The 18,755-nt window shown below is 46.0% G+C and overlaps 2 protein-coding genes across 4 annotated transcripts; one reads left to right on the forward strand and one right to left on the reverse strand.

The window, feature by feature from the left end:
• Window positions 1-1,234: 1,234 nt before the first annotated feature.
• On the forward strand, window positions 1,235-12,593 carry LOC144710743 (Zn-dependent exopeptidases superfamily protein). 2 transcript variants are annotated; one of them, XM_078584584.1, is made up of 11 exons: window positions 1,235-1,490; window positions 1,954-2,011; window positions 2,095-2,202; window positions 2,324-2,461; window positions 9,895-9,964; window positions 10,037-10,092; window positions 10,182-10,307; window positions 11,061-11,200; window positions 11,308-11,380; window positions 11,451-11,525; window positions 12,321-12,593. In XM_078584584.1, the coding sequence occupies exons 1-11, from the start codon at window positions 1,348-1,350 to the stop codon at window positions 12,570-12,572; spliced, it is 1,239 nt and encodes a 412-aa protein (XP_078440710.1). In that variant the 5' UTR covers window positions 1,235-1,347; the 3' UTR covers window positions 12,573-12,593. The 2 variants fall into 2 exon arrangements, with proteins under 2 accessions (XP_078440710.1, XP_078440711.1); XM_078584585.1 differs by lacking the exon at window positions 12,321-12,593 and adding an exon at window positions 11,831-12,256.
• On the reverse strand, window positions 12,570-16,482 carry LYM2 (lysm domain GPI-anchored protein 2 precursor). Of its 2 annotated transcripts, none has more exons than XM_078584588.1 (4): window positions 15,771-16,482; window positions 15,527-15,644; window positions 13,550-13,758; window positions 12,570-12,916 (listed from the first exon to the last, which is right to left on the reverse strand). In XM_078584588.1, the coding sequence occupies exons 1-4, from the start codon at window positions 16,411-16,413 to the stop codon at window positions 12,831-12,833; spliced, it is 1,056 nt and encodes a 351-aa protein (XP_078440714.1). In that variant the 5' UTR covers window positions 16,414-16,482; the 3' UTR covers window positions 12,570-12,830. The 2 variants fall into 2 exon arrangements, with proteins under 2 accessions (XP_078440714.1, XP_078440712.1); XM_078584586.1 differs by having other exon boundaries at window positions 12,570-12,919; window positions 15,771-16,481.
• Between the last annotated feature and the right edge of the window lie 2,273 nt (window positions 16,483-18,755).

The raw sequence follows: 18,755 nt of genomic DNA on the forward strand, positions 1-18,755 counted from the left end.
TCTCTCCATCCTTGCCATCGTACCATTCCATATCCAACCACTATCCTCGTTCATACCATAGTTCATTATCGTGTCCGTCACAATCACTTACTCTTTTATTTAAGTTAAATTAACATATAAGTTAAGTACTTCTTAATCGATATCACTCGCTCATATCCTTGAATTGTGTTTTTGTCGATTGCTCATTGATCATCACTAGTTTAAGAAAGTAATTCCTTAATCATCGTTCCCTGTGGAGACGATCCGTACTCATCACTAACTACGTATTTTCAAGTACGGTCAAATATATTTTATTGAATAATCTCAATCACCAACGATGAATTTTAACCCTAAAATTGAGATTATCAAAGGGCCACACATTAAATTAGAAGCATCCATTGAGCTTTTCTTATTTTTTCCAGAATAAGGAAAAATACTACGTAAATCAACTCTCATTAAAAGATTCATACATTTGTGACACATTATTAATTTAAATGAGATTATTTGAGATTTTTGGGCAACCCTGAAGTTTTATCCCACAATTAATTTGATCTCTATCCATCAATGACCAATGTAATGATCCCCACCTTCCAAGCTTCAAAACATGCATTAGAAGCTAATGTTCCCTTCTTCTGATATTTGTGACATAGTATTAATTTAAATGACATTCTATGAGATTTATAGGCAACCCTTATCTGTTCTCCCTCTATTGATTTGATATGATCTCTATCCATCAACCTTTTAGGTGATGATCTCCACCTCCCAAGCTTGGAAACCCAGATCAGAAACTAAGGTTCCCTTCTTCTGCTATTTGTGACATAATATTAATTTAAATGACATTCAGTGTGAATTGTAGGCAACCAGGAAATGTTCTCCCAGTATTGATTATATATGTTCTCTATCTATCAAACTTTTAGGTGGTGATCTCCTTCATCAAAGCTTGCAACCCAGATCAGAAACTAAGATTCCCTTCTAATATTTTTGACATAGGATTAATTTAAATGACATTGAATGGGATTTATACTTAACCCTGAACATTTATCCCACTATTGATTTGATCACTATCCATCAACCTCCTTTGAGATGATCACCTCCTATGAATCTTGCAAACCCAGATCAGAATCTAAGCTTCCCTTCTTCTAATATACTCAAGCTGCATACTCAGCCATTAATTCCATAATTTAAGTTACTGTATAATAATTATTTATTTATTTATTTGTAAGGGTACTAGCATACCTTTATTGATGGAGTTCATCAGAGGAAGAAATTTTACTCCCATTCTCTTTTCTCTCCTGATGTAGCATCTTCCAAAAATTTCTTCCCGAGGGAGAGAGCACGCGGAGATTGGAAGGGAAGGTGGGTTTTTAGATGGGCTACTTCCACCGTCTGTCCCTTGTCTTGAATCGGCATTTCTTGCTTTCTTTGTCCCTAATGGCATCGGCGTGGAAAGGGCAGTTCGTACTCGCTGATTCCCTTCAGACACCAATTTCCCGCGATCTTTACCGTTCAAGGTCAGATTTTTTTCTGTCTTGTGTGTGGCATTTGATTTATCGAAGTTGTAGCTGGCGTGGATCTTCATCTTGCCGCTTCAATTTGCGCTAAATCTTCGTCAAAGCATATTATTTCTGATCAAGCTATTTCTTTTTTGAATTGGGTTATTTCAAACTTGATTTGGTGATCTTCCCGCGTCCCGAATGCTTCTTTCATTTTGTGTGTAATATTTTTGGGTACTCTCCTCCTGCTTACTGTAATAAGTTTGCCGGATTGCTCTCTAATCTTGCTTACCCTTTTCAATTCTACTCGATCGTGGCTTATTACTTCTCAATTCAGCTCAACTGAATTCAATGGAACTAAATCAACTCGTATGTCTGATAAAATGGTATATATGTTCTTGATTTTCACCTTATGAATTGCCTTTTCGTTGCAAATATTTGGTGTAGAATGCATACCTCATTAAAGTTTTATGTTTTGCAGTGATGCTTTGTTGCATGATGCCAAGGACCTTGTAAATCGTCATCCTGATTTATTGATGGTAATTTTTTTTATCATGTCATATTCATTTTCTTGTTTCTGGATTACTCAGTTATCACATTCTAATACCATTATCTCATGCAGATGGAAACGCTGAAAGCTGGTGACTCAGTTTATTCTGCAGAGGTAGCAGTTATTACTTACAATCGTACATTGGAAGGCCCTAAAAATTCAAAATTTCGACTGCTTCTCGTAAGTCTGTTTGGTTTTTCCATTTAAACATTTTTAAAATCAAAGATTGATATCTCACTGATCGTTTCACGATTTCAGAAGTTAGTTATCTATGTTCCTGACAGCCCATCATATCGTTCAGAGCTTTGGACAGCATGGGAGGGAGCTCATCACCTCTGAAGTTGCATTAAAGTTGCTATATGCCATATGTGGAGAGATTGATGTGCCTGGATATGATATGGTTTCCTTGAGTCGGGTGCTTGAAGATCTAACTATAAAGGTATCACATTAATATTAGTCAAGATTATTTATATTCTTTACTTCTAAGTTTTTTATCAAAGTTTTTGGGTTTCTGTTTTTCAACATTCAATTCTTATATTAGTCCCATATAGGAGCTGCTATAATGTTAGAGACTGTCACGTCTTGAGCTCGCCTAGTTGCTTCTGCTGCCAATGAGGTTTGGCTTAAAAAAGCCCAAAAGGCTACTATTGATTCTCGGCCTGCCTGTTTTAAAACAGGCTCTCTCACAAGCACATAATTGAACCTGTATTTAAGTGGATCTACTTAGGGAGATACTTGCAAATAGTAAGTAGGGGGGATTTAAAGAACCATAATAAAGGGAAAGAAGGACACGAGTAAAACAGACTCTCCATCTACAGAAATACTCGTAGTGCAATGGGTCATCTGGCTCGGCTGTAAAGATGTTGCTTTCAAGGGGACAACAATGTCGACATATGCTGTCATTCAAGAAGCATAGAATTTTGTTTCATGCTGGTATAGAAGGCCATAATGTGATGTGGGGGGGAGGACTAGTTTGATCCTCTTTGTAACTTGTGTGTTTATTTATACGGTATCAGGTTGATGACTGATTTTGGATGATATTCCTTTTTTCTTTCAAAAAATATGTTATATATTGGGTTTGAACTCGCGGCCTTGCAAAGCATATCTTACTTGGTCACCCACCCGCATGAAACTTTTGACATTGCACCATTTGATGCATTATAGAAATTCAGCCAGACGCGAGACTTTGTCCTGGCCCAGACTCTGCACAGTGGGGGGGGGGTGAATGCTCAGTGAGCTGGGCAAAGAGCGGTTCAAAAAGTTGAACCGAACTGCCCAACTTCCCAGCAAACGTGGCTGGGACCATGACCGTGGGGATGTGACTGGGTGCTCGCAATGCCGGATATGGTGGTGGTGGTGGTGGGAAAATGATAGGTTTACGGTGCCTCGTTGAGGGCATTCTCGTCATGTCCTCCTTTTATGTTCCTTTAAATAGCTCAGCCTCCCTCTAAGGGGGGCAGACTTGAATGTTGGACCTTAAGTGATTAGTGACTTCTCTTCCCTCTCGTCTTGTTAGTGAGATAGGTCTTATATGGCTAATGGGCCTTGTTCTATTAGCCCATTAGCCACTTATTCTCATTCTCTCTCCTAGGGTATAAATACCCTTCTCTTGTAACCTATCTGGTATGAGATTATTCTTCTTCTTCTACCTCATCGTCTCCTCTCCTCCTCCTAGCCCAACCTAGATTGGGATTTCACATGGTATCAGAGCTCTGCTCTTGATCCACTGCTATGCCCTAGTCCCTGGCCCCTCTGCTGCCACTGTCTGCTAGCCAGACTCACCAGCTTAGCCAGTGGACCTCAAGCAGCCGGCCCTCAGCCAGCCAGGCCAGCCACAGCCGCACTCGGCCAGCCGCAACAAGCCGAGCCAGTCGCAGCCAGCCAAGCCGGCTGCAGCCCGCCCTCGGCCAGCTGCAGCCAGCCAAGCCATCCGCAGCCGCCCTCGGCCAGCCGCAGCAAGCCGAGCCGGCCGCAGCCCACCCAGCCAGCCGCAGCCCGCCCTCGGCCAGCCGCAGCCAGCCAAGCCGGCCGCAGCCCGCCCTCGGCCAGCCGCAGCCAGCCAAGCCGGCCGCAGCCCGCCCTCGGCCAGCCGCAGCAAGCCGAGCCAGCCGCAGCCAGCCAAGCCGGCCTCCTTTGGCCCTCGGCCAGCCGCAGCCGCCCTCGGCCAGCCGCAGCCAGCCACGTCAGCCGCAGCCAGCCACGTCAGCCGCAGCCAGCCACGTCAGCCGCAGATAGCCCTAGGCTCGCCGCAGCCAGCCAAGCCAGCTGCAGCCTGCCCAGCCTTCGTCTCCTACTATGACGACCGATTCTACCCTCCACTCCGGGTCTCTCCCCCCTGAAACCACCCCGGCGCTGTCTCCCGTCTTCACGGCCGCCAACTTTGGGAGAGATCTACCATCTCCTAAGATTGGTCTACCTCGACCGCCTGCCCCAGACTGCTGTCGGTTGAATGCTCCGCAACTCCTTGCCTGGATCAAGTTTGTCGAGTCTACGCTGAAGGGCCGTCTCCTCCACAAACACTTGATCTATCCGCCCCTGCCGTTGACTGATCCGCACTATGTTGCCTTTGACGCCGAACAGAATTTTGTACATTCCTGGCTGCTGAACCACATGCTCTCTCCTTCGGTCTATGACAAGTTTCTCCACTTGACTACTCCGAAGGACATTTGGGATCATGCCCACAAGTACTGTGGTCATGATGCCGACCATTGGATCTTCTCTCTAGTGGAGCGCGCTGGGGCCCTCCGCCAAGGAACCATGTCCATCATGGACTATAGTTTGGCCCACACTGCACTATGGCGGGAAGTTGACTACTATATGCCCGTTGGCGATTCGAACGGCGTTGATCGTTGTCACACCCTTCGCCTTCGTTTTCTGTCATTTCTTGACCGCCTCAATCCCGAGTATGCCGAGGTTCGGCGAAGAACACTGCGCACCAAGGGCACTCTCCCGGATTTCGAAGCGGTGGTCAAAGACTTGATAGAGCTGGAGAGCAGTCTCCGTCGTGACCGCTCTGAGGTGGAGACCCCTGCTGAATCGACTGCCTTGCTCTCCCGCCCTGGTGACTCTTCTGGTCTGCTGCCCCGTCCGCCTGAGCAACCCAAACCCCTTGCCCCGGACCCGGCCTTGGACCCGCGGGACAAGCTGCTTTGCACCTACTGTGGCAAGTGCCGTCATACGGCGAAGCGCTGCCGGAAGAAGCAGCTTGACCTTCAGGCCGTCAAAGATGCTAAAGCCCATGTCGCCGCAGCCCAGGCCGCGTCCCCTTCTCCGTCCAGCAGTTCTGTGGTGACCATGGAACAGTTGCATACCGACCTTGCCGTTTGACTGCGCAGTTGACCGCCCTGCAGACCCAGCCTATGGCCCCCTTCGGGACGTTTGGTGCGTTACTTGCCTCTTCTCCAGATCAGTGGTACTGTGGACATACGGCTCTCACAGCCCCTCTCGTGTCGGATACCACTTGGGTGCTTGATACGGGGGCCACGGAACACATGACCCCGTTCAATCAGGGCACGTTGGGACTCGTGCTGTCCTCACCGCCGGAGGTGGACGCCTTCGAGTGGCAGGCATTGGGACCATCCACGTGGATGGTCTCGGTCTCATTCGAAATGTCCTCCATGTTCCGTCTCTCCGTGCCCTGCTTATGTCTCCGCAGCGACTTGTCGATGCGGTTCAGTGTTCCTTCCACATTCAACCTGTCGGGATCTTCTTGTCTACCAAGGTGCGGAAGACTACACTGATTAGGCGGGACCGGGGGCTGCTGCTGTTCGATGATGGGGGCAGATCGTGCTTCATGGTGCAGCGAAGTCTTCGACCAGCAGCTGATCCTCGCCAAGACCGCCTCCAGCTTGCTCATCAGCGCCTCGGGCATCCACCGTTCTCGACTTTACAACATCTGTTTCCGTCTTTATGTATGGGCTTGGACCTCAAGACAGTTGTTTGTGAGGCGTGCCAGTTAGCCAAACATCGACGCTCGTCTTTTCCCCCATCTGTTTCCCATACGACAGTGCCGCTGTATCGTATTCACAGTGATGTCTGGGGCCCGGCTCCGCAGCCCAGTCTGAAGGGGCATCGCTGGTTTCTGATCTTCGTCGACGAGGCCACCCGCTACACGTGGACTTACTTGCTTCCACCTAAGTCGGCTGTAGCGGCCACTGTTCGGCAGTTTTGTGCGATGGTTCAGACTCAGTTTGGCCATCCCATTCAGCGTTTCCGCTCGGACAACGCTCGCGACTATGTCAACCAGGAGTTGGCGTCCTACTTTGCCGAGCAGGGCGTTCTCCATGAGACGTCGTGCGTTGCCACCCCGGAGCAAAATGGCATGGCAGAACGTCGCATTGGCTATGTGACGTCTACTGCCCACACACTGCTGCTGAATTATTGTGTCCCCTGGACGTATTGGGGTGAGGCCGTCTTGATGGCTTCTCATCTCATCAACCGTCTGCCCTCTCAGCCTCTTCAGTTCAGCAGTCCGATTGATCGGATGTCTACTGCCTTTCCTGCCGTGACGTTGCGTACCAACCTTCTTCCTCGTGTCTTCGGTTGCACTGCGCACGTTCATGACACGGCACCTACCTTGACGAAGCTCGATGCCCAGGCCCTCAAGTGCATCTTCGTCGGCTACTCGTCACTCCAAAAAGGGTACAAATGCTATCACCCGTCCACTAGACGATTCTTTGTTTCTGCGAATGTCACCTTCGCCGAATTTCAACCCTTCTTTGGCCTTTCCTCCTCGTCCGGTCTCCCGCCGGGTGAGGCTTCTTCGGCTCCCCCCTTGGAGCCCTTCCCTGTCATCGAGCCCGCTGCTCCTTCTCCTCCCACGGATGTCGCTCTTGCTCCTCCACTCAATCCTCATGACTCCTCTCCTGCGGTGGCCTCCGAACCACATCCTCCGATGGTGTCTCCCCTTGAGTTTTCCTCTACTCCTCCTGAGCTCACCCCTCCTGTTTCTTTGTCTCCGCCCTCACCTCCGTCCGAGTCCTCTGCCCCTGCTGCGACATCCTCTCCCTCCACCGCTTCCGCTCCTTCTCCGTCTGGCCATCCATCTTCTTTGACTTCCCCTGGGGCTGATGATGCCTCGCTTGGCTGGCCAATTGCTCTTCGTAAAGGGGTCCGTCAGTGCACTCGCACACCTCTTTACCCACTTTCTCACTACCTTTCCTACGACAGACTGAGTCCTCCCTACCGTCTGTTTTTGACCCGCATTGCTTCGGTTTCTGTCCCACGCCGCCTTGCCGATGCTCTCTCCTGTCCTCATTGGAAAGCGGCGATGGACGAAGAAATGCATGCCTTGATCAAAAACCACACGTGGGATGTGGTTCCTCTTCCGCCTGGTAAGAAGGCCATGGGGTGCAAGTGGGTTCATACCCCGAAGCACCGTGCTGATGGGTCCCTTGAGCGTCGCAAGTCTCGCCTTGTCGCTCGGGGCTTTACGCAGTCCTACGGTGTCGATTATTTCGAGACCTTCTCTCCCGTGGCGAAGATGGAGTCTGTCCGCCTACTCTTGGCTCTCGCTGCTCATCATGGGTGGTTGATTCGGCAATTTGACGTCAAGAATGTCTTTCTCCACGGCGATCTTGAAGAAGAGGTCTACGTGAGTCACCCTCCCGGGTACCCTCTTGGTCCTCCGGGAACCGTCTGTCGATTGCGGAAGTCCTTGTACGGACTGAAGCAGTCTCCGCGGATGTGGTTCGGTCGCTTCTCTTCCGTCATGCGTGTTGAAGGCTACACCCAGAGCAACGGCGACGCTACCATCTTCTTCCGTCATGGCCCGACCGGGGTCGCTATCCTGGTGGTCTATGTCGACGATATCCTGATTACCGGTTCGGATACTGTTGAAGCGTCTCGTCTTGGACTCGCTCTTGCTCGGGAATTTGAGATTAAGGCACTCGGTCCCCTTCGTTATTTTTTGGGCCTTGAGGTCGCCTACTCGTCTCGCGGCATCTTCGTCTCCCAGCAGAAGTACACCGTCGACCTGCTGACACTGACTGGTATGACCGATTGCTCCCCACTTCGGACGCCTATTGATCCCAACGTGAAGTTGGGTGAAGGGGGCAACTCTCCGCCGGTCAACCACTATCAGTATCAGCAGCTCGTGGGGAAGCTCCTGTATTTGACCCACACTCGCCCCGACATCAGCTTCCCCGTCAACCTTCTCAGCCAGTTCATGCATTCTCTGCATGAGATCCATCGCCAGGCAGTCAATCGGGTCCTTGCATACCTGAAAGGCTGCCCTGGGAAGGGCCTCCTCTTCCCACGGAGCTCAGACACGACTGTGAAGGTATATACGGATGCTGACTTTGCCGGGTCCATCGTCGACTATCGTTCCACCACCGGGTACTGCGCCTTCGTGTTCGGTGGCCTTTTCAGCTGGAAAAGCAGTAAGCAGGACAAAGTGTCCCGCTCCAGCCGAGGCGGAATTCCGGGCCTTCGCTGATGGGGCTTCTAAAGGCCAGTGGATCTACGGGATTTTGCACGAACTTCGCGTCCAGTATTCTGGCCCGATCCACTTCTACTGCGACAACAAGTCGGCTATAGCCCTGGCCAAAAATCCTGGCCAGACTGGCCGGATCAAGCACATGGAGCGATACCGCTACTTCTTCAAGGAGCGGATGGACGAGGGCATCTTCGACCTCCATTTTGTGTCTTCCTCCGACCAGGCCGCCGATGTCCTGACCAAGGGCCTGTTGAATCCCCTCCTGGTGCGTGCTGTTTCCAAGCTCAGCATGGACGACATCCATACCTCACTTGCGGGGGGCTGTTAGTGAGATAGGTCTTATATGGCTAATGGGCCTTGTTCTATTAGCCCATTAGCCACTTATTCTCTCTCCTGGGGTATAAATACCCTTCTCTTGTAACCTATCTGGTATGAGATTATTCTTCTTCGTCTACCTCATCGTCTCCTCTCCTCCTCCTAACCCCAACCTAGATTGGGATTTCACACGTCTCTCCTACATCTATGCTCCGTCTCCCTCCACGATCCCCGTCCCTGCGATCGTCTCTGCATCACCGCGTCTTCAGGCGGCTCGTCCCTCGGCCGATTCCCTACCTCCCCTGCTCGGCCTCCTCTCTCTTACCCTTCCCGTTTCACGTCTCTACCCCGGGAATTCCTTATCTTGCCTCGTCCTCTTCCCCTTCCGATCCGAACCTAGCTCAAGGTTCGTATCGGAAAACCAACAACTGGTCTCACACATCCTGGAATTATTTTTGGAAGGCAGACGACCCAGTACTTGAGGTATAATAAACCTTCATTCATGTATATGGACCTGATAGGTTCTTTACTATGATGTAGCCAAGGAAGAAAATATGGGAGCATTTCTGGCATAAGCGAGATCGTGCTGAGGGCCTATAAATACAAGCCTATGACGGGAGCTCATTTCAAGATTTGAAATCATGTTTTTTCCTGACTGCGAGGGCCGTGCTAGGCTTTGTCTGGGACGGTGGAGTTATTCTGCATACCAGAAGGAGAAGAACTCCACCAGTCTCTTTCAGGCTACTGTTCTTTGCATTTTCTTTTTACTCTAGGCTCTCGTTCCGGCTCCTCATTCTTGAACTTTGATCAGCCATCACATTACAGTTTTTTCCATCATGCTTTTTTCATTCTTCAGACTTGCTTTTATATCTGATATAGATCGGTGTCAGCATCTTTGTATATGCTTAACCTTTTTGATTCATTCGTTTCTTGTCGTTTAAATTGAGTTTTGTGATTTTTTCAGTTTAAATTGAAAAAAATATGTTTTTACGATGATTTTTTTTTTGTGATTCAAAATCATACTTTTGAATCACAGATTACCAACGACCGTATTTCTGGATTTACGATTCTCCAAATCACAGATAAAAAAATCTAAGTTTAAGTTCAATGTGCATTGATAGGTTGTGCCTATGGAAAATATCAACGGGCGCAAGCTTGTAGAGTCGGGAGAGCTTTGTGAGAGAAGGAATGGTGGGCTCATCTGGTTCTACCTCTGAAAAATCACAGAATTTAAGACTCTTAAAAATAATTTCTTTTCTACAGGGAGAGGAGTTGATCTGAATCGTAATTGGGACGTTGACTGGGGGAAGAAGGAGAAGGTTTGGTTTATGAATCTCACTCGTTACATCTTTGTTTCGAATACTAATATGTTTCTTACGCGAAAAATATGAATAATTTTTCGTCCCAGGACTATGATCCCTATGAAGAAAACCCGGGAACCGGTCCTTTTAGCGAGCCCGAGGCCCAGATCATGCAGAAACTTGCAGAATCGTTTCGCCCTCACGTTTGGGTGAATGTGCACTCTGGAATGGAGGTAGGTATCTATCTTGCCCTTGATCTTGGCCGTTCACCTTTAATCTTGAAATTCAGCAAATCAAAAATATCAATTTCATGGGTTATTTGTTCCTCATAGAGTGAATTCGTCCTGTATTTCTATTCGTTAGAGAATAGAAAGGCCGTGGGATTCGTTGTACAATTTTTATGACCAATACCAAAATATTTTTTGTTTAAACGTCCTTTTTTTAATTTTAAAATGCGGTCCCGTGGAAAATTTTGGCCAGGATTTACGCCTAACGGCAGTACTTTTTTTGTTTTGAAAGTTTTTTTTTGAACTTTTAATAGTGCATGTGCAGACTTATGATACAGTAGTATCTAGAAAATGTATCAATGAAAAATAGAGCGCAACTCTACTAGCTTGGTGGAGATTCAACGCTGAGCTGGATCAAGTTTTAAAGCGATCCTGATGACTTGGCCTCTGATGTAGATCCGAGATCTGGAGCTTAGTCACCCTTCTCGTAGCTTTTTTGCTTTTAATTATTTTTTTAAATAGCGCAAGACTTCTGTGGAATTAATGGGACACTATTTATGTCTTTAATAACAGAATAATTGTACTTTAAATGATTTTTTATCAGCGTTAAACTTCTGTGGAATCAATTGGGGAGCATTCATTTCTACTTCCAAAGAATGCATGAAATGGGGCAATTACCCAATTTATTGCTTCATGTGAGCTGGTCTCGCCTATTTTATCATCATTAAGATTAGAATTCTGAGACTCTTCTTTGACCAGGGCCTGTTCATGCCCTACGACCACAAGAACTCAACACCCGGTGGATCCCAGCTTTTGGTGATGAAATCAATCCTGGATGAAATCAACTACCGCCACTGCCACCACAAATGCCTTATTGGATCCGGCGGAGGATCTGTTGGGTCGGCATTCATGGCCTTATTATTATATTTTTTTAAAATAAAAATAACTCTCTACTTTCCTTTAAAAAACACTCTAATTTTCTCTCATTTCTGGGTTTTTCTTGCAGATATCTCGCTCATGGGACTGCCACGGACTACATGTACGACGTCCTGAGAATACCCATCTCCTTCACCTTCGAGGTTTGACCCTGCCAATTAATAGTCAACGTCGGTCAACCTCTGGTCAACGGCAGTATTCTTCTCTCTTCAGATTTACGGGGACTTGGATGCTCCGTCCAAGGATTGCTTTCGGATGTTCAACCCGGTCGACGCCGCCACCTTCGTAGTAAGCTTTTTCTTAATTACAATTTTTTTTTACTGTATTAAAAATAAGTCTCGGGTACGGGCGGGGCAGAACGTCACTGCATTTTGGTCAGTCATCCGTCATGGAGACTGCAATTTTGTTCTGCACTGAAGGGGTGGTACACGAGTAAATCATCAGAATGGAAAGCATGAGTGCTCTTGTTCCGTTTCCATTCTAAGGTCAGGATGGATGACTGATGACAGTAAGGGACGGAATGGATGATGGTTCGTCATCTGGCCACGTGCCTTATTAAAGATTTGACTTTGACGTTAGTTGTTGACTTTCAGAGAGTGGTCAACGACTGGCCTGGGGCGTTTTTTTTTTCTGTCCTTGATACTGCCCGTCGCCGCCTTCCACTTCCATCTGGACGGAAGGGATGGCAGACGAAATGGAACAGAAGGCGTAAGTGCTTTCGTTCTGTTTCCATTCTGAGGTCAGGACGGATGACTGATGACAGAAAAGAACGGAATGGATGACGGCTTGTCATCCTTCCACGAGCCTCATTAAATATTTGAATTTGACGCCAGTTGTTGACTTTCAGAGAGTGGTCAATGACTGGACGGACGGGACGGTAGACGGTTGAAAACCTAGTTTTCGTTGAATGAGGGAACAGGACGTAAAGAAATGGAACGGAAGGCGTAAGTGCTTTCGTTCCGTTTCCATTCTGAGGTCAGGACGGATGACTGATGACAGAAAAAGACGGAATGGATGACGACTCGTCATCCTTCCGCGAGCCTAATAAAAGATTTGACTTTGACGCCAGTTGTTGACTTTCAGAGAGTGGTCAACGACTGGGCTGGGGCGTTTCTTTCTGTCTTTGAGATTGCCCGCCGCCGTCTGATGGAAGCGGAAGGCGGCAGCGTGGTGACGGAGATTAGCGGGACGGAGGCGATTGAGATGGGATTACGGGAGCTGAAGATTTATTTCCGGCTGTTCATGCTGTCTACGCTTCTTCTCATGTTCATGTTCTGCGCCAGGATCTTGAGAAAGAAGAGGCCTAGACTGATGATTTTTTCTTCCCCGGTATGAAAAATATTATTGTTTTTATTATTATTTCTCGCCATATTTTCTTCTCCAGAAGAGAAAATATGGTCCCTTGTCTGAGTGAGAGCTTGAGAGAGATAGATAGATGGTGAAAGAGAAGATGGTGTAGAGATAGAGATAGAGATAGAGATGGAGCGATGTTGAGAGAGAGAGGGACACAAACAGAGGGAGGGTAGAGAGATAGAGAGGTGTGGAGAGCTGGATAGAGATAGAGATAGAGATAGAGATAGAGAGAGTTATGGTTCAGAGAGAGAGGAAAAGGAGCGAGGCGGCGAAGAGGATGGAGAGCAGGGGGCGGAGATCGCTGGCGGATGAGGACGACGGCGCACCTGCTGAATTCAACAGCGGAGATGAGAAGTAGAAAGAGAAAGAGAAAGAAAAGGAGATAGAGAAGGAGATAGAGAGAGAAAGAGATAGAGAGAGACGGATAGAGAGAGCGAAAGAGAAAAGATGGAGAAAGAGAAGAGAGAAAGGGAAAGAGAAAGAGATAGGAAAAGATAGAGATAGAGAGAGAAAGAGAAAGATAAAAGAGAGATAGAGAGAGAAAGGGAGAGAGAAAGAGATTGAGAGAGAAGAGAAAAAGATGTAAACAGAGAGAGAGAGAAATAGAGTGAGAAAGAGAGAGAGAAAGAGAGATAGAGAGCCAGATCGAGAGAAAGAGAGAGAAGAGAGAAAGAGATAAAAAGAGACCAAAAGAGACAGCATGAGATAGGAAGAGAGATAGTGAGATAGAGAGAGAAGAGAGAAAGATATAAAAAGAGAGATAGAGAGAAAAAGGGAGAGAGAGATAGCGAGAGAGATAGAGAGAGAAAGGGAGAGAGATAGAGGATAGAGAGAGAAGAGAGAAAGATATAAAAGACAGAGATAGATAGAGAAAAGGAGAGAAAGAGAGATATATAGAGAGGAAAATAGATAGAGATAGAGAGAGATATAGAGAGAAAGAGAAAGAGAGAACTTCTTACTGCAGGTAGACTGATTGGTGACGGCGACGGCGGTGATGTTGAGGCCAGAGGATTTGTAGTAGCCGGCGTAGTGGCAGCGGGTGGAGTTACACCCCACCGTCACCTGCTCTCCGAGCTGCAGCGGCCTGGAGGCCATGCCCACGTCGCACGTCGGCGCTCGACAAGCTGAGGAGTTGGTTGAGCTCAGGTTGCTCATCTTGCAGGCCAGTCTGCTCCGTCCCATGGTAGAGAGATGATGTAGCCATCAAGGAAGACGAAGTGAGAGAAACAACCAGATGAAGAGGCAGAGGGGGGGGGGAGAGAGAGATGAAGATGAAGAGGGAGAGATATATGAAGATGGAGAGAGATATGGAGATGGAAGAGATGAAGATGAAGAGGGAGAGATATGTGAAGATGAAGAGAGAGATATGGAGATGGGAGAGATGAAGATGAAGAGGGAGAGATATGTGAAGATGAAGAGAGAGATATGGAGATGGGAGAGATGAAGATGAAGAGAGAGATATGGAGATGGGAGAGATATGTGAAGATGAAGAGAGAGATATGGATATGGGAGAGATGAAGATGAAGAGGGAGAGATATATGAAGATGGAGAGAGACAGATATGAAGATGGGAGATGAAAATGAAGAGGGAGAGATGTATGAGATGGAGAGAGAGAGAGATATGGGGATGGGAGAGATGATGATGAGGAGAGAGATATAAACAGGAAGAGAGATATGAAGATGAAGAGAGATAAATGAAGATGAAGAGAGAGATAAATGAATATGAAGAGAGAGATAAATGCTATGGTGAGAGATATATGAAGGTGAAATGAGAGGTGAGGATAAAGAGAAAGATATATGAAGATGGAGAGAGATAAAGATGAAGAGAGAGAGAGATTAATAGGAAGAGAAAGATATGAGGATGAAGAGAGAGATTAATGAAGATGGAGAGAGATATACTAAGAGAGAGATTAATGAAGATGGAGAGAGATATACTAAGAGAGAGATGAAGATGGAGAGACAATTAGGAAGATATATATATATATATACATATATATATATATATATGTATATATATATATATATATGTATATATATAAGGAAAAGAGATATGAAGAGGAAGAGAAAGATATGAAGGGAAAGAGAAAGATATGAAGATGAAGAGAGGTACATAAAGAGGAAGAGAGAGATTAAGAGGAGAAGAAAGACATGAAGATGAAGAGCGAAAAATGAATATGGAGAGAGAGAGAGATATGAAGGTGAAGCGAGAGATATATAGATGATTGAGAGATATGAAGATGAAGGGAGAGATATATAAATATGGAGAGAGATATAGAGAGGAACAGAGAAAGATTAACAGGAAGAGAGATATATGAAGAGGAAGAGAAAGATATGAAGATGAAGAGAGAGATATATGAAGATGGAGAGAGAGATAGAGAGGAACAGAGAAAGATTAACAGGAAGAGAAAGATATGAAGAGGAAGAGAAAGATGTAAATAGGAAGAGAGAGATATTAGGAGGAAGAGAAAGATATAAAGAGGAAGAGAGAGATATAAAGAGGGAGAAAGAGAGAGATTAAGAGGAAGAGAAAGATATAAAGAGGAAAAGGGGGATATAAAGAGGGAGAGAGAGAGATTAAGAGGAAGAGAGAGATATAAACAGGAACAGAGAAAGAGAGAGCTTGAGAGAGAAAAAGAGAGAGAGAGGGAGAGAGAGAGAGATCGACAAGACGATTAAATTAAAGATAACGCGAGAGAGAGCGACAAGAAGATGAAGATAAAGAACAAGATAAAGGGAGAGAGAGGGCGAAAAGAGGATGAAGATAACGAGAATAAGAGAGGGTGAAAGAGAGAGAGATGAAGATAAAGAGAACGAGAGGGGGAGAGAGAGAAAGCGACAAGAAGACGAAGATAAAGAGAACAAGAGATAGAGAGAGCGACAAGAGGCAGAAAGGATAAATAGGAAGAGAAAGGGAAAAATTAAAAAAAAAAAACTTACTGCCACGAAGAGGCGCTGCAGCCGCACTCAACACAATCACTGGCCGTGAAAGCGTAGCTCCCATTAGCAACGCGAAGCGACCCATCTTCCGCGTTTCCGCGAATCGACGAGTCACAAGCTGCAACATTTTCCCCGGACAAGGGCCGATCAAAACTCCAATCTTTCCAAACCTCTCGCCCAGAAAAACCCACCAAAAAAAAAATAATAAAAAAAGAAACTCCCCGAGCAAGCGCCGAGATCTCACCTCTAAGCGGCACATCAAGAACTTGATAAGCCTGCAAGCTCTTCGGATCAGACATGTTATTCACTCTAAGCAAATCCTTCTCCGTCGCGCCAAACTCCGCCGCTATCGCCGCCACGACGCTCCCTGGCGCCGCCACATGAGCTAAATGCACCGCCGGAACCGTCTCCTTCGCCGGGTCGCAGCTGCAAGGAATCGGAATCCACAGCTTCTGCCCGATCTCGATCAGATCCGCGTTCTTTATCCCATTAACGGTCTGGATCTGCTCGTAAGTCGTCAGATGGCCGAACTTGACGGTGGCGATGAGAAAGAGCGTGTCGTTCTCGGCAACAGTGTAGACGGGTCGCCGGTCGGAGACTCCGACGCCGCCCTTGCAAGCGCAGGGGAACGGAACGCGAACGGCGGCGCCCCCGCGGAGCTTGGCGGAGGGAAGCGTGGTTGGGGGAAGCCCGTTGGCGCCATACAAAGCGAGAATTGAGTCTAGTTGGAAGAGTTCCTTCACGGCCTTGTAGGTGGTCTCGTTGCTCGGCACGTACCCCGCCATGGCCTGGCAAGCACCGGCTCCGCCGCAGGCGAAGGCCGTGGCCTTGGCTACGCCTCCGGCGAGCACAAGAAAGAAGAGTGTTAAGCCGTTGCAAGTCGCCATGGCCGGTTTCTTCTTCTTCTTCTTCTTTGCCGATATCTTTCTTCAGGTCGAGGTAGGGAAGGGAATTGGTGGGTTGTCTTTGTATTTAATGTGGAGAAAACCGGTGTGAACTGTGAAGTGGAGTAGACGCGGAAAGACTGAGAAGAAGGGGAGTCGGTCAACGTGTCTTAGTCGTGACTTCGTATGTAGAATAGTTGAGGAATAGGTGTTAGGTTTGCTGTCACGCGTTGGAGTTTTCCTCCCTTGTAGGGAGAGAAAGTGCCTTCGATATCGTCGTCATCATCCTCTTTTCTCATCATCATCATCATCATCCTCTTTCCTCATCATCATCATCATCATCATCATCATTATCATCATCATCGTTCTTATCCGCATCTTCAACAGTATGGAGCCTCATAACAATAATGTAGCAATGAGTTGGACTGATTCATCATAATCAATTGCTTGCTTGCCATGGAGCCTCATAAGGATAATGTGGCAACGAGTTGGACTGATTCATGATCATCTTTTCTCATTATCATCATTCTTATTTGCATCTTCACTAGTTGGCTTGGCATAAAGCCTCATAGTGGTAATATAAAAATGAGTTGGACTGATTCATTGTCATCTTTTCTCATCATCATCATAGTTGTATCATTTTGGCATAAATGCATTATTTTAATATATTGTCTCAAAATTTAATTGGCATAATAAACAGATCAGGCAGATCTGTAGGCGATGTTTTGGTTGTCAAACTATCTGAAGTAATATTTGTCAGTTCTATGCTTTGAGTTTGAGTACCTCCAAATTGACTTCGAGTCTAACTGTCCTAAACACTAATTAAAAAGGGCTATGTAGATGTTTCAAGTGCACAGTTTCAAAGGAGGGAATCACAATAAATATAGAGGCGACATGTAGTTCTCTCAAAGATGAACGTTTGAGGAAAAACTCAAGTTGTTTGGACCTTTTTGGAATCAGATAAGTGTTGCCTTATATAAAAGTCAAAGACGAATACTTCCCAAAATAAAGATAAAAACATTAAGTGTAGAGACAAGCTTATTTGTGAATAAAAGTCAGCATAATAATTTTTCAGATACATTTTTGATGGGAGTTAAATTTGGTTGGACCTGTTCTCAATAAAGTCAACAAACAGAGATGAGGGTTTCCCCCATCAAGTAAAATATCTTTAAAATTGAATATGCTGCAATGAAGGAGAAGCCGACAGATTATCAACATCACTTGAAGTTGAAGCCTATGTTTCCTATTGAGACTACGTTGGACCCATGAAAGAACCTTGAGTTTATCCTTGACGATGAAACTTTTTATCATCCATACTAATATGCAATTGCTCAATAACGTGTCCACATCTTCAACTTTAATCTGTTGGATTCTACATGCCTACATCTGGATGAAGAAATAAAAAAAATCCACAATGGAAGTGATAATATGCAAAAAAGCATGATAATTAATGCTTATTACATGCATTTAGAGCATAATTTAGTTGATTTATGCATGTTATCATGAATTATTTGTATTTTTTTAAAAATAGAGAAATTCACTAAATACATAATTTCTACATGAAAGTGATGATATTTGAAGATGTTTATGATTTTAACCAAAAATATATTTAAAAATAATTAATTTTGGTGAAAATCTCATGTAAAACGGAGTTTTAGATCAAACAATATTTAATTTTGAATTTCAATGGAATTTATTGCATATTTTATAATTTTTTTTAAGCTCAAATTCGCAAAAAAAAGAGGCCCATTAACCACCTGCTGACGTGGCAGGGGCACCTATGTGGCATGCCATGAAAACGCAGAGGGAGCACAGGTGGAGCTGACACGGCACACATGTGTGCGTATTTGATGGAGCGCACCCAAGCGTCATCGACAACACGTCATCGGAGCTGTCTTCACCGCCATCAACATCACCGCTGGTCTGTGTCCAGCCCAACCGACATGCCAAAGCGTCCGTGAGGACACCCGGGTTTGAATACCCCCGGTAGAGCACATCTGCATCCGTATCAGCATGTTTTATTTATCTGTTTTCAGTCGTTTGATTTCATGTCTGTGTTTGTCATGATGAGTTCACCGTTCTCGTCATGATACATCCGTATCGTCACATTTTCATCCGTCGTTTTATTTCGAGTCGTTTTATTATTTCCCCATGTTTTTTTCATTTTAAGTGTTGTAAAGGGGTCCCTTAATGGGCCCCTATGTGTACTGTGTAATGGGTCCATCATGGCCCCTATATAAGGCCATGATGGACCATGTACATCTTAGATCTGGATTATTGTGGCAGTTATCTTGTGTTCAGATCTCACGCTTGAAGAAGAAAGAGGAGAGGAGAGGAGGAAGAAG

This window comes from Wolffia australiana, chromosome 12, assembly GCF_029677425.1.
Source record: "Wolffia australiana isolate 7733 chromosome 12, ASM2967742v1".
NCBI classification, from domain to species: Eukaryota; Viridiplantae; Streptophyta; class Magnoliopsida; order Alismatales; family Araceae; genus Wolffia; species Wolffia australiana.

Excerpts from the sequence above, each read along its gene's own strand:
- LYM2 (XM_078584586.1), bottom strand. The coding sequence starts at position 16,413 with ATGGCGACTTGCAACGGCTTAACACTCTTCTTTCTTGTGCTCGCCGGA. Across the intron at positions 13,759-15,526 it reads TGCAGCGCCTCTTCGTGGCA|ACTGGCCTGCAAGATGAGCA; the intron begins GTAAGTTTTTTT and ends GGGACGGAGCAG. Across the intron at positions 12,920-13,549 it reads CACCAATCAGTCTACCTGCA|CAGGTGCGCCGTCGTCCTCA; the intron begins GTAAGAAGTTCT and ends TGTTGAATTCAG.
- LOC144710743 (XM_078584584.1), top strand. The coding sequence starts at position 1,348 with ATGGGCTACTTCCACCGTCTGTCCCTTGTCTTGAATCGGCATTTCTTG. Across the intron at positions 1,491-1,953 it reads CGCGATCTTTACCGTTCAAG|TGATGCTTTGTTGCATGATG; the intron begins GTCAGATTTTTT and ends TATGTTTTGCAG. Across the intron at positions 10,308-11,060 it reads ATGTGCACTCTGGAATGGAG|GGCCTGTTCATGCCCTACGA; the intron begins GTAGGTATCTAT and ends TTCTTTGACCAG.